The following is a 15,633-nucleotide window of genomic DNA, read 5'->3' on the forward strand; positions in this document are numbered from 1 at the left end:
TTAGATTTTGGTAAAATAAATCACAATATAACTTATAAACCCAGGATAATAAATCAAAGTTTAATGAAACACTTGTTTCCAATGTGGTCCTGCAGTAGTAGTAGTAATAATAAGGGTAATAATAATAATAATAATAATAATAATAATAATAATAATAATAATAATAATAATAATAATAATAATACAAATAATAGTAATATATATATATATATACATATATATATTTTTTAAGACCTCCCCTTTTGTGTTGAGGCCAAAATTGACCAACCCATGTTAGGAGCACGTTTCAGGCAATTTGGAGTCGATTGGTAGTACTTTGTAGTGACACTATTTTGGGTCCCTAACATTCATTGAGCTCTGGACTTAGGAACACCCCTCCCCCTATTTCGAGGACGCCCGATCGAATGACGTCAATCCCGACCTTCTACGACCTTGGGAAAGTGGTTAAATCAAGCATCAGACTTGTAAAAATAGCAGATCTACAAACGTACTAATTATTAACTAATAATTATGTTGGTGCCATCATCGCAGATACCTCGAAGTGGCTCAAACCACCCAGAAGTGACTGATTTTGGGGGTTTTCTCAGTGTTCTGGGCCCTACAAGGCTACTATATATTTTTTCATAAAATTAGACGTCACACAGAGCATTATGACACCCTCAGTGAGTTGGCACGTGCAACGGTCATTTTATTATAAAATAAAGTAGTAACGCTGCGAGGGAATGTCCAAACGATAAGCGACATCGTTACGCAGGTCTCAACTTGCTCTACAACATATCCAAAGATGAGCTCGTACGAGTCAATGAGCACAGAGAATAAGCGACCGCAGTAAAAGCAGTACATTTGCAATTTACGTACGGTGTCGAGCACAAAATCTGTAACTAATCGCTCCAGATATTTTTTTTCTTCATCAGCTTCTCAGCCTGAATGCGCACATATAATAGGGTTAGGGTTAGGCATAGGTTTTTTTTCGATAATCTCCCAAGCCTCATATCGCCCAAAGTCCCAGGCAATAGGGTTCTGAAGGTCGCACCCAATATGTTTAAATTAAAGGGAGATGTGACCTATATCAGCGGTGAAAGATCTGCAATATTTGCATGAAGAATTGAGTGACTTGGTTTCAATTCATTTATTATTTCATCTTCAGATATGTAGAGGGGATAAGGGGACTCCCTCTTGACCTCCACACCCACCCCCAACCTCCCAATACCCACCTAGAGAGCCACCACATCTCCCACTCCCACAATTTGGCCCCCTCACTGATCGTCACACAATTCACCCCTCATACTCCCCTAACTCTGGAGGGGGTACCCTTCAGAGGATGTACGATCTAGGCCCAGGTGACATTACAATTACAATTCAGGCATTTAGCAGACAACACATGGTAATACATCAAATACATAGAAATAGTCATCAAGAATCATAAGCAAGCTAAGAACCTAATATGTCTAACAGTAGATTATCTGAACAGTGAAGCTATGAGTATACATTATATATTATCTGAACAGTGAAGCTATGAGTATACATTTTAGAGTGCTATAGTCTACATAAAATGCTAAATTACATAAGTTTAGCCGTTGCATATACGCCTGGAAGGTCTGAATAGGTGTTAAGACTATGGCAGTATGGCAGTTTGGGAGTGCTGTCTGCAGTTTTGATTGCAATAGTTTTGGAGCCAGAAGGGAGAAGAGGGGGCACCCATGGCCAAGTGGTCCAGGCACATGCCACATAAGGTCCTGGCCTGTCAGCGTGTCACGTGTTCGAGTCCCATTCATCATGTCCTTATTACTGCATGTCTCTCCCATTCTCTCTTCCTCTTTCCTGTCTATCTCCACTTTAAAGGCGAAAAGGCCAAAAAAACTAATCTTTTAAGAAAAAGAAGGGAGAAGAGTCTGGGATGTGTGAAGCATTGTCCCGGCTGTTTTAGTGAATGTTCAGCCAGCCTCCCTGCGTTGGCTGAACTGAGCGCTTTGTTGGGTCAGATTGGACTTTGAAGATATTGGGGTGCCAAATCTTTGGTTGCTTTGACCCTGAGGCATTTTACAAAGTGGATATCTCATACTATTTGAGTGAAATATAAATAAACTAATAAAGCTTTCCTTTGTATGTAGGAATAGATAGATAGATAGATAGATAGATAGATAGATAGATAGATAGATAGATAGATAGATAGATAGATAGATAGATAGATAGATTCATTGTACAGTCTAATGGCCCTTGGGATAAAGGAGTTCCTAATTATATCTGTCTGGGATAAAAACCTGTTACTAAATTTGCTTTTCTGGGAAAAAAAAGTGCTGTGTGCAGTGGGTGACTGTCATCATCTAGAATAGCTAGTGTCTTAGCCGGAGTCCTCTTCTCTGCCATCACCGCCACAGAATCAAGCTTGGTCCCCCCCCCCCCTCCCCCTTGATGCACCCGACGATGGCGGTGTCGACGTCATCTGAGAATTTCTGCAGGTGGCACATCTCTGTGCAGTGTCTGAGCTCTGCCGTGTAAAGGGTGAAGAGAAGGGAGGCCAGCAGGGGGACTCCTGTGCTGCAGGTCACAGAGTCAGATGTAAAGTCCCTCAACCTGACGTATTGTGGTCTGTCAGTGAGGTAGTCCATGATCCAGGACACAAGGTGTGGGCCAACATGCATGCTGTTCAGTTTGTCTTTCAGAAGGGGGGGGGGGCTGTATGGTGTTAAAGGCGCTTCGAAAATCAAAAAATAATATCCTCACAGCACCACTTTCCTTGTCCAGGTATGTAGTCGATGCTATTGAGGTCAGAATTAAAATCCCTGTATAAGGTTGCAGGCACCCCAACTTTAAGCTGGTTCCCTATAGGCCTAGTAGAGCCTAGGGAAGTTGAATCGCATTCATTTTAATTGTTTATGATACTAGTCACCTATTTTAGCATAAATGGTGCATTTATTGTTGTACCTTTATCCAAGGCACTTTACATAGATTGTGCATCAATTCACCCATTCACACACCGATGGTGGCGGAAACCATGCAATGCACCAACCAGCACATCAGGAGCAATATACTGTAGAGGTTCAGTGAAACTTCGACACTAACTCTGGGGGAGCCCGGGTTTGAACTGGCAACCTTGCGGTTACCATCCAGCCACAGTGACCCACTCTACCCCTGAGCCACTGCCACCCATAAATATGCTTATAATGACTCAACTATAATTGATATGTGCTAATTGGATCACCAAAATGATTTGTCTATGATGAATAATAAATTAAGGAGTCTTTTCAGTCATTTCTAGTGGTCAGATTTTGGTAGACTTTTGATATGTTATGAATAATTAAGGTCTGGCGCCTATCTGAGTCTTATGGGATTTGATCGATCTCAGTATTAAAGAGCTCTAAATGAGATTATGTTGAGCTCTCACTCTGAGCTATATTTGAGAAGCAACAATTCTGCTATACTGAGCAACATTTAAGCCATTTTTGAGCTCTCCTATATAGCTCATCAGAGCTCCATCTGAGACATACTGAGTCTATTTCTCAGGAGAAAACAATGAGAAACATACATTTCAGATGCAACAATGCTGCTACATTGAGAAACATTTAAGCCATTTTTGAGATCTCCTGTATGGCTCATCAGAGGTTCCATCGGAGACATACTGAGTCTATTTCTCAGGAGAAAACGATGAGAAACAGGAGCCATAAGCTGATATCTCCTTTTTGCCTCACATTGATCTCATTTATGGCTTAAGAAACAAATGAGCCAGAGATGAGAGCTCAAACTTGGATTATGCTTTCCTCTGGGCGGACTGAACGTAGCAGAGGCAGGCCGAGTACGTAAGTAGGGTTTACTGTAAATGTTGCAACATCTTAAGGCACTGTTGCTTTGCAGTGGTGTAAAGTAACTAAGTACATTTACTCAAGTACTGTACTTAAGTACAATTTTGAGGTAATTTTACTTTACTGGAGCATTTCCAATTGTCTATACTTTTACTTCTACTCCACTACATCTCAGAGGCAAATATTGTACTTTTACTCCACTACAATTATTTGAAAACTTTAGTTACTAGTTACTTTGCAGATATAAATTATTACATTATAAAACATACATTAACCACTTCAGCCCTATTTTATACCAAGGCTATTTGAAAATAGACGATCTACAAGCTCACAACGCGTCGCATCACGACGCGTTGTGAGCTTGTAGATCTGCTATTTTCAAACATTTGAGTACTTTTACTTTTGGTACTTTAAGTACATTTTAACACCAATACTTTTGTACTTTTACTCAGTACATTTTTAATTCCGGACTTTTACTTGTAACGGAGTACTTCTGCATTGCAGTATTGATACTTTTACTTAAAGTTGTACAATGCAAAATCACAAATAACGATTTTTAGCAACCTCTGCTGGTCACTACCGTCACTGCATACAATTTCCCTAGTCCTCGATTACCCAGAATTCCATTCGTTTTCACCAGAAGCCGGAAGCGTTTCAAAAAGCGATCTTTTAATTGTTTTATACTATCTACGGATCGTTTCTCTTAGCCAGTGGAGCATTAGTTACCATGAGCTGTGCTTTGTTTTTCTGTTCTTTTTCGATCTCCAAATCCTACATTCTCTTAAAATCAGCGTGAGGTTCCTTTTTGTTAATAGCGCGGTAGTTCCTGGCCAAACAGGAAACCGTTGCGGTAGTTCCTGAGGACGTCGGCCACGACGTCATGACGTTGGCCAGGAACGTCATTTTCCCGGGAAAGTCCCCCCCGTACACGTTCAATAGAAAATATATAAATAAAAGGCTTCCGGGGGTGAAATTCACGGAGTGGGTGTTGTGAAACTTTTGCCACTCGCAAAAGATATACAATTTAACTTTAGTTTTGTTGAAAACGTTACCTAGTATTACTTTAAGTAAGACATTTGAGTACTTTTTCCACCACTGTTGCTTTGTGTGACACAGTAAAATAAGATATTTTTGTAAAGAACAGTGAAGAACATTGTTTTGTCTCAAAATGTCTCCTCAGGAGCTCAGATCCTCATGTGCCTGCCTTCCCTACAATGGTGAGCATCTGCAGCGAGCACAACCACAACATCAACGGAGCAGAGGCACTCAGGTACCCAGTGGTGGAAAGTAATTTAACCCATTAAGACCGGGAACGCATCTCAGTGTCATTTTTAAGATTTCTTTGGCTATTAAAGGATCTACACCATGAATTAAAAAATATATATATATATTTAATATCATATTGTTTATGTCCCTTAAACGTTTTTCAAAAGGTTTGAGCCTAAATCAAGCCTCAGATATACTCATTCCAACTAACTTCGCTCTGGCTTATAAAGCACTTTCACCTGCAATACCACATTGTCCTGTTTGGCACGGGGCGCTATTGAGCCAGTTTGTATGCATGTTATCTCCTGGTTCTGTGTGGAAAAAGTAAAAAAAAAAAATAAGAAAAAAAAATATATATATATATATATATATATATATATATATTTTAGTTGGAGCTGAAGGATAAGGATAATTCCTTTTAACAGGTCGTTCATGAAAGTCCTTGCGGTCTTGTTTCCAATGAGAACCTGTGAGCAATTGGGGTTAAGAGTCTTGCTCAGGGACAAATTTCATATCATCGGCACATATGCTGGGATAGCCTGGAATCGAACCTGGGGCAACCAGGGCCAGCTGGTTCCCTAGGCGGGCTCACTAACCACTCAGCTATGGCCGCCCTGAAAAACGGGAGGTATTGCACCCTGACGTGACGTCACGTCAGGGTGCAAATCAGTTTGGCCTGTTTTGAGACCAATTTACAGAAAACCCCAGATATGCTGTGAAAGCCTGAGTGTTCAAACTGGGGTATTTTTGGGGATAGAAGAGAGGTAGGGGAGACCAAAAACACACAAAAAAAGAAGAAAAAAGTTAAAATTCATGGTGTAGTCCCTTTAAAGCGAACACAACTTTTTTTAAACTCATGTTGCTCTAATCAGCGGTTCTCAAACTTTTTCATGTCAAGGACCCCCAAAATGATATGTATTTGACCGCCAAAATATTTTTGTTCCAGGGAACGCCCAGAAGCAAATATTGGAGTTAAAAATGTTTGCTTTAAAAATATATATATTCAAAGATTTGAATTTTTTTTCATGATCTAAAAAAAATAGCAGATCTACAAGCTCATAGCACGGCACTCTGTGCCGTCTACAAACTCACAACGCGTCGAGCTTGTAGATCAGCTATTTTCAAAAGATGTTTTAATACATTTTAGACATGAAAACTTGTGAAACGGGACGTTCTGCATAATGAGTACTTTTTTTTACTTTTACTCAAGGACATTTTGATTACCTGACTTCTTACTTGTCAGAGTGTTTCTGTATGGCAGTATTGATACTTTTACTTTAAAACAAAAAAAAATTCCAGGTACCGTGACGTGGGCGACAAGGCACGAGAGAAACTCCTCAAGCTTTTTGAAGCGGGACACAACCCCAGTTCAGCCTTAGAGGTCCTCAAGATTGATCTGCAGGTGGAGCATGGGGAGAATTATGCGCTCGCCGCAGCAAACAAAGAGCTCTGTCCTACTCTAGAGTTCTGCTACAGGTACACGTGTAGTGGTGGAAAAAGTACTCAAAAGTTTTACTGAAGTAAAAGTATCAATACTGCAATGTAGAAGTACTCTGTTACAAGTAAAAGTCCAGAATTAAAAATGCCACTTGAGTAAAAGTATTGGTATCTTTTGAAAAATCGTGAAAATTTGTGCAAATCTTTGAATATATATTTTTCTCAAAGCGGACATTTTTTACTCAAATCTTTGCTGGGGATTCCACAAATGTCTTCTAAATCCTTTTTTTAGAGTGGTTCTCAAAACTTTTTCATGTCAAGGACCCCCAAAATTATATGTTATTTGTCCGCGGACCCCCTCCCGCCCGTCTCAAATTATTTTGTTCCAGGGACCCCCGGAAGCTAAGATTTGAGTTAAAAATGTTTATATATAATATTGAAAGATTTGCACAAATGTTCACACATTTTCAAAAATAGTAGATCTACAAGCTCATGCTTGGTGTTTTCATCTGCTATTTTTGAATAGCCAAAGAAATCTTAAAATGACACAGATGCGTTCCCGGGTTGAATGGGTTAACCCATTTAAAAAATAGCAGATCTACAAGCTCATAGCGCGGCACTCGGTGCCGCGCTATGAGCTTGTAGATCTGCTATTTATGAAAAATCGTGAAAATGAATTTTAATATTTTTTTCCGAAAAACTGTTAGGATTTAGAAAATGTTTAGAAGCGGCCTCAGGTCTTAATGGGTTAAATAGAGGCTGGGCTTCTCATGAGGCAGGCGGGCGGCTGCTGTGGTATAATCAATGTTATATGTGTGTGTGTGTGTGTGTGTGTGTGTGTGTGTGTGTGTGTGTGTGTGTGTGTGTGTGTGTGTGTGTGTGTGTGTGTGTGTGTGTGCGCGCGAGAGCGAGCGAGCACATTCTAAAAAGCAATCTTTTGCACAGACTCCGATACAAGGTCTTAGGGAAGATGAGATCTACACACCGACCGGCGTCCAGTCTGCCGGGAAGTCAGAAGAAGAGGAGGAAGAAGACGAAGACGAAGGCGTGTCCAGACGTCCTACGGTGTGTGACAGCAGATGAGGAGCAGACTGACAGTAAGTGATTATAAATCACACACTGACTTCCTCACTTCATAACACACACTCACTCTGTCAGCTGACATAAAAGAAAAAAGGAAAAAAAATAGTTTATTCAACACATTCTCACCAAGTCATACTATGGTGAGTAGTAGTGATGCGCGGGTCAGGTTTTTTCATAACCAGCTGCCCCGCACGGGAGCCCAACCCGTCCCGCAAAAATGAATACAAATCAACGACCCGTCCCGCAACCCGCCGAAAAAGAAGGAAAAAAAGCACACAGGCAAGCCCATTCAATAGGCTCTATGCACAGCAGCCATACTGGGAATGAATTGGGCCCCTTCCTTACTTCCTTCACAGGTGTTACCAATGATACTTATTAAGGCTCTGTTCCATTTAGTGTGGCACAGTGGTTGTCTTATTTTCAAGGACCCCCATAACTCTGAGTGTACAAATGGAACCAAATGGACCCGTATAGTAAGGGTCCATTTGGTTCCATTTGTACACTCTCAGAGTTACACGCCCACCATAAGGGGCCATTTGGGAACCAAAATGTGTTTAGTGTTTCTAATGAGCCAACATGCACGATATCAGCACCCTGACCAGAATGGAACAGAGCCTTCATTAGTATCTTTGGTAACACCTGTGAAGGAAGTAAGAAGAGGCCCAATTTCTTTCCAATATGGCTGCTGTGCATAGAGCCTATTGCTTTCCAGAGAGAGAGGGGGACAGAGGGAGGGGGAGAGAGAGAGCGACAAGGTGTGTTTTGGTGTTTCTTTTTTTCTTCCGTGGTTGACTCGCTTCACCCGCCTGTTCTGTTCGTTGAGTCAATGCCGACCATGTCCTTTAATTCCAAGGCTTCTTTATTTATATCGACCACATGTGTACAAATTTTTGTCAGATGCATGCACTCTATATGAACTGACTTCCTGTCTCTGTGCATTCATTATAGAGATACTGACACTACTGACACTACTGACACCTTGTGGCTACAGACAATACAAATTATCATAGATAATCTTCACATCCCCCTTTCTGTGAAGCAACTAATAATGCAGTTGTAATCTATCTAAGAACATCACAAAGGACAATATCAGAGTGCAACATTAATACACTAAGCATTAGGTAGCCAGCATAAACGTTTTTTAAAACCATAATCTGACTTTCCTATCCTGCAATGAATCTAGACAATCTAGACATCACATATCAATCACATTTTACAATCTTTTTTTTTTTTTTTTTAACAATCTTTTTTACCCCCAATTTTACAGTTAGATAAGGGTCAGAGTCACTGTCGGCAGCTTTCTTCAGCAGTTGCTTTAGAATGTGGACTCCCTTTTCAGCTTTCCCATTTGCCTGCGGATACATGGGACTAGACGTCACATGCTTAAAGTCATGCTGTTCTGCAAATCTTTGCCATTCTTTGCTATTAAAACATGGGCCGTTGTCGCTCTGGACGACATTAGCTATGCCGTTCCTTGCAAAGATGGATTTTGTATGTGTTATGACACAGCTTGATGATGTATTTGATAGTAATGCCATTTCAGGGAAGTTGGAGTAGTAGTCTATGACCACAAGATAATCTTTCCGTTCAGATGAAACAAGTCCATTCCAACTTTATGCCATGGTGCTGTTCGCACATCAGTTATCACCATAGGCTCTTTGGTTTGCTTGTTCCTATGCCTCTGGCATGTCTCACATCTGCTTATCATTTTCTCGATGGCTTTGTTAAATCCAGGCCAGTACACTATGTCTCTTGCCCTTCTTTTACATTTCTCGATACCGAGATGACCTTCATGGATTCTCTGTAGCAGATCCTGTCTTAATTTGTGTGGAATGACTATTCTGTTTTGCTTCAGCAAAAGTCCATTAACAACACTCAGCTCACCTCTAATGTGGTAGAACAGTGAGCAGGAACCTACAGGCAATCCATTCTGCATGTTGTTAATAATAATAATAATAATAACTAGAATTTATATAGCGCCTTTCAGAAACCCAAGGACGCTTTACAGTACACAAAATAAACAAATTAATTGCCAAAAGCCTGAGTAAATAAATGTTCTCCATGACATGCTGCAACTCTGTGTCTTTTCTTGTTTCAACAGCTATTTGTTCAGACTTTTTGTCTGACACAGGAAGCGCAGCAGATACCATGTTCACATGGCACTGAACATCCTCATTCTGATGTACTCTCACACCTCCTTGTGGGTGCTCGCGAGAGCGCATCAGCGAGTATCATGTACTTTCCTGGTGTATAGATCAGCTCAAAGTCATATCTCTGCAGCTTCATCATGAGACGCTGAATTCTTGGAGACATGTCATTTAAGTTATTCTTTATGACTGCTACTAATGGACGATGATATGTCTCCACAGTGAAGGATGGTAGACCATATATGTAGCTGTGAAACTTCTCTAGGCCAAAGACCAAACCTAGGCACTCTTTTTCTATTTGAGCATATCTGCATTCAGTCTCTGTCATGGTTCTGGATGCATAGGCCACTGGTTTCCAGTAGGGATGGAGCTCGTTAATTTTTATTGATAATGAGCACCTTATTGAGCCTGCTTATCGAACCGAGCTTTTATCGAGCCCACTATCGATCTTTTTCTATTATTAAGAAAAAAGACGTGAGACGAAAAATTCTGAACAGAACCGGTATCTTTTTTTATTGCCCAGTTGTGACAGTGAGTTTGTGGCTGACCACTATCTAAAATTAAATGAAGATGACAAAAGTTTTAAAAAAAATTGCCTATCATTAAAACAACCATTCATATAATGTGCAATAAGTGTTAAATGGCTTTATATTATGAATAGTACTGTAATAATTACTATAAAATCTCCATGTCTCTTCAACTCTTTATAAACAAAAAATGCATATTTATTTTTTCTATTCTTTTTTCTTTGTTTTAACCAAAATATATCACTACATTTTACTAGGGCCTTCAAATACAATACTTTTCTAACAGACAGAAGGCAAGTGACCTTTTTACTTTTGGAAAATAATATTGAAGAAACGGTTAATGTGTGTACTGTCACTTTAAAAGCGCAATTTATACTTCATCGTGCGACCGTGTCGCGCACCAAATATAGCCGATCTCCAAGCTCACACTGCGTCTGTTCGCACCACGTTGTGAGCTTGTAGATCTGCCATTTTCGGCAACGATAGACTGAGAAGACGGACACGCTCAAGCAACACTAGTTATTCATTCACAGGGAGATCCCAAACGGATTATTATCAATTGGATTATTAAAATTGTCAACGGAGACTTGCTACCTTGGGTAGAAGAGGATGAGTGAAACTTTTGAGAGTTTCACTCGTTAACGCCATTGTTTCACCGCTGCACCGCACATGTAAACACAACAACGACGCAACCACCCGAGTGTACAAATGGAACCAAATGAACGCTTACAGTCCCCTTAAAATAGTGATGTAGTGAGCCAATAAAATTCATCTTCCTTGTTTCCCCGGGCAGCGCTGTTTGGCACAACTTGCAGCTATCAATACACTTTTAGACCGACATGTTTGTGCCAGCGTGGTGATTAGATTTATTTCTTGATCGCCTCTTGTTTTGATAGTTTAGACATGACGTCATGGGCCGCTGCGCTCGATAACAGGCTCGACAAGCCCAAAGCTTATCGAAACCCGGGTCTCGATAAATTCATGCCCGGGTATATAATGGACCCGGTTTTCGAGCTCCATCCCTAGTTTCCAGCGGTCACCTTCAGCCTGTAGGAGAACTCCACCGATCCCATCTTTCGAAGCATCTGTTGACACCTTGATTTGTTTTGTTGGGTCAAAGAAAATCAATACAGGTGCAGTGGTCATTGTCTGTTTGAGATTTTCCCTCTCATTCTCATGTTTGTCTGTCCAGTCAAGCTGATTTTCTTTATGCAGAAGCTCACGGATGCAGGATGTTTTTACTGATAGGTTGGGAATGAATTTGCCAATGAAATTTAGCATCCCCATTATGCGTAACACACCGGTCTTGTCCGTGGGCCTTGGCATGCTCTGTATGGCACTTATTTTTTCTTGATCAGGCTCAACACCCTGTGCAGAGAGCTTTCTTGAGCTCTCTGCACAGGAAGCTCTCTTTATCCCAGGAAGACAATTTCTTGAGCTCCAAACTGACACTTTTTTTTGTTGAGTATAGCCCATACTTTTGCACCCGCTCCATCACTTTTATCAGCCGCTCATTATGCTCCTGGATTGTGGAGTCCCAGACGATGATGTCGTCCACGTAGCATCTTGCACCTTCCAGTCCCTCAATAATGTGCTCCACTGCTCTGTGAAAGATTTCAGAAGCTGAGGTTATTCCAAATGGGAGTCTTCTGTTTGATTACTCCCAATGCTGTCATCCTGTCCAGCTCTTTCTTTAGGCTGTCTTTGAGTGGAGCTGGGACTCGTCGTGCAGCATGCACAACTGGCTGTGCGTTTTCCTTCAGCTGTATTTTGTATGTAAATGGCAATAAACCAAAATCACTCGGATCACTCAGATCACTGTCATCCACTATATTCACATATGTCTTTCTCTCTTTTCCTTTTGAGAAACATTGTTTAGCAAAGTGGTTCTTGCCCTGGCAGTTAGAGCATTGCTTACCAAAGGCTGGACACTGTCTGGGTCCGTGCTGTGAACAACGCTTGCAGTGGAATGTGGTGTCGCTCCTTTGCTGCGGTGCAGGGTGCATCTGCGTATGTCTTTTTCCACCTCTTTGTATTACGCACACAAAGCTGTCACTCATATTAGCAGCGCCCTATGTCCCCATTTCACTGAATGTTTTCACATGTATTTGGGACAGCTCATTTCCATGGCAGATCTTTATGGCTCCGTAATTGTCAGCTCCGTTTCCCTCAGTAGCCTTTCCCTGAGTTTTTTGTCCTCCACTCCAAAGACGATTTGGTCCCGGTCCCGATCATGGATTTCTAAACTATGTATTTTGTGTTTTAGGTAATAGTCGGTCCATGAATCAAGTACAACTTTTATTTCATTCGTTTTTGCATTTTTAGAAGTATGTTTCCTTTATTGACTGTCGAAGAAGCCATTGGTTTCCATTCATTTCAGCATGGTAGGCAAATCAACTTTCAGAGACTTTAAACTTTCTTGAGAGATTTGTGGAACAGTTACCACCAATATTTCTCCGCTTGCACCTGTTTGAGTGACCAATGTGATTCTTGATATAATCAAGGTAATCTATCACAGATAACTTTATTTTTCGGTAGTTTAATGCTGTTGTCTCCATCGTCTTAGGGCTGCAACTATCATTGCTAGTTGTAGCCCTTATTGACACTTAACACTTGCATGACTAAGCTATCAATATGACCGATTTTGAGAATTTAAAGTGGATTATCTTCTCTCATGAAGCTCTGAGAAAGTTCCCCTTTCATGACTTTTCCTAAATATTTGTTTCAAATCATCTCCGTTTTTTTTTTCTTCTGAAACGTATTATAAATATGAAATATATACCATATATACCATCCCAACCGTTATATTTCGGCTAAATTGACCGCTCTCCCCCTCTCTCCCCCAGGCAAGAGCAGTTCACACCTCTAGACCCCCCGCAGAGCGGCCCGTAGACGAGCAGACTCCCTACGCAGCAGCGAGTCCATGTTGCCATGTCTGCTTATTATAAGCGACTTTGGGCTTGTTTTTCGCGTCTTTCTATTATTATTAATATTATAATTATATATATAATTACATTATAATGGTAATACTTTTCTACTCCACTACAGCTCAGAGGCAAATCTTGTACTTTTACTTCACTACAATTATTTGAAAACTTTAGTTACTAGTTACTTTGCAGATATAAATATATTTTCATACTTGTTTAGATTAGAGCTTCATGCATTTTTATTAGGTATATATTTATATAGAAAGGTCTAACCAGGGACTGGTGTTGCAAATTAGCCTCGGCTATTACCCCATTCATGCCTAACTGTTTTCTCAGGGCACAACGACGCATGCAGTAACATTTTCATAGACCTGACTTATTTCTCTCGCAAAATTTGGCGACCCATTTTTCACTTTCCCTTTCACTGCAAAGCGGTGGAAAAAGATAGGATCTACAAGCATATAGCTTGTCACGCAGCAACTGTTTTATGCTTGAAGATCAGATATTTTGCGCAGGATTGAGCACATTTGTGGAACATAGCATTGTGTTCACTTGTTGCACTGAGGGAGCGGGAGGAGGAGAGGAGACGCGTTTGTCAGCGACGTGGACAGCTGATAGAATGAGAGCTTTACGCTCAGACAATAATGTGAATATTAATAATAATATAGGTTTGTCACTGGGTTGTTTACAAGTTACTATAGTTCGCTTGCTACTACTAAATTTAAAGCAGCATTACATCACGGTCATATTATGACAGTCAGTCATGACGAAACTTCAACCTGTTTTTTGCACTTTCTCCATTTACAGCCCTACATCTACATAAACGTTCGGATTTCAAATATAAAGTGCTTATAAAAAAAGGGATACACTTGTTGAATTCGCTGCTTTCATGAATGCAATTTGGGAATGTTATTTTTTCGTACTTGTTTAGATTAGAGCATGCATGTCCTTCTGTAAATGATTTTTTTATTAGGTCTTAGGTATTAGGTGCAAATTAGCCTCGGCTATAAACCCCATAATAAAATGCAATGTTTTCCTTCATTTTGTGTTTGTTTAATTCTGGACTTTGACTGACATGTAACAAAGTAGCTACTAAATTGCACACATTTACATTATTCAAGGATGGATTTCAGTGCATTCCTCTGTAATGGCCGAAAGATTGGAACCTTGGTAGTCGTGTTATTTATGGAAGATGTCCTAACAGGTGCTAACGGTCCTCATCCAGCCACATCACGGGACCTTCATCATCTTCTTCATCGTCATCTCATTATTCAACGTAACTTCTATAGTTACTTTGCAGATATAAATAAAAGATATAAAACAGTCAATAATAAAACCAATCACATCACTTTATAAACAAGCACTGAAAAAAATGAATAAAAAAACGAATGAAATGGCACCATTGCAACATTCTTAGAAAGTACAACATGCTTCTAGTTTTGACAGTCTTATTAAATTCTCCCTCATCGAATTCAGTCATACCCAGTAAAAGGGATACACTTGTTGAATTCGCTGCTTTCATGAATGCAATTTGGGAATGTTATTTTTTCGTACTTGTAGCATTGAAACAAAATAAACGTTGTTGAATTAAGACACTTTGTTGCTGTTATTTCTAACCTTTGATTGCCTTTCTACAAGACCATATTTGATAAACATGTCTTTGAAATTATTGTAATACATATTTTATTTCATGGCATTGGAAATGGAAATGTATACTTTAGCTGTCATATAATAATATCTACTGACAAACACACTGACACGCAAATATTGATTGATTAATGTACTTTATTTAGTAAGACAAAAAAACAGAAAAACAGTACATGGAAGTAAAAATGAGATCCCCCACATACACAAATCACAAATCATGATGACATATAGGAGACAGATAGAAATACACACTAGCCTACTGCCTACACTTTCATAGACCTGCCTGCTTATTTCTCTCTCAAAATTTGGCAACCCATTTTCAACTCTCAGCTCTTTAGAAGACAATGGAACCCCCCACTGTTTGGGGGAGAAAGTGTGAACTAGTCTGGAGAACAGAGGGAGACAGTGGCCAATAGGATAGCCTGATTTGGGGATCAAAATGACCTTTTTTCAGGCTTGGTGGAGGAGTATGAAACCTCAGTCATGCGAGTGTTAAACACAGTTCAGTAGGACCAGGATGAGTGTTGATATCTTTAATAACGACTGCTTTTGTCTCCATCATCTTCAGACTTGATGCAAGGTCAAAGGTCACAGCAGAACCCAAGCCAAGGAGACCTCAGGACCAATCAAGAGGAATGGGAAGCTGAAAGTGCTGCTGACTTTCTGTGTCTTCCTGTGCCAAGCGACCATGAAGAGGGTGAGAATAATAACGTTGTCACATCTACAAACACTTACTTAAACCATACATGGGCAACTGGCGGCCCGGGGGCCACATGCGCCCCCCACATTCACTTAATAT

The 15,633-nt window shown here is 40.2% G+C and overlaps 1 protein-coding gene across 1 annotated transcript in view; it reads left to right on the forward strand.

The window, feature by feature from the left end:
• LOC308105274 (uncharacterized protein) overlaps positions 1 to 15,633 on the forward strand; it is a 63,504-nt gene that overhangs the window by 46,342 nt on the left and 1,529 nt on the right. Inside the window, exons 8-12 of the mRNA XM_080455918.1 lie at positions 3,766 to 3,797; positions 4,981 to 5,070; positions 6,366 to 6,542; positions 7,449 to 7,600; positions 15,403 to 15,531. Coding sequence (XP_080312044.1) covers positions 3,766 to 3,797; positions 4,981 to 5,070; positions 6,366 to 6,542; positions 7,449 to 7,600; positions 15,403 to 15,531 — 580 coding nt within the window. The remainder of the gene's footprint in view (positions 1 to 3,765; positions 3,798 to 4,980; positions 5,071 to 6,365; positions 6,543 to 7,448; positions 7,601 to 15,402; positions 15,532 to 15,633) is intronic.

The sequence above is a fragment of the Gymnoscopelus braueri genome, assembly GCF_963280865.1.
Source record: "Gymnoscopelus braueri genome assembly, chromosome: 17".
Classification (NCBI taxonomy): domain Eukaryota; kingdom Metazoa; phylum Chordata; class Actinopteri; order Myctophiformes; family Myctophidae; genus Gymnoscopelus; species Gymnoscopelus braueri.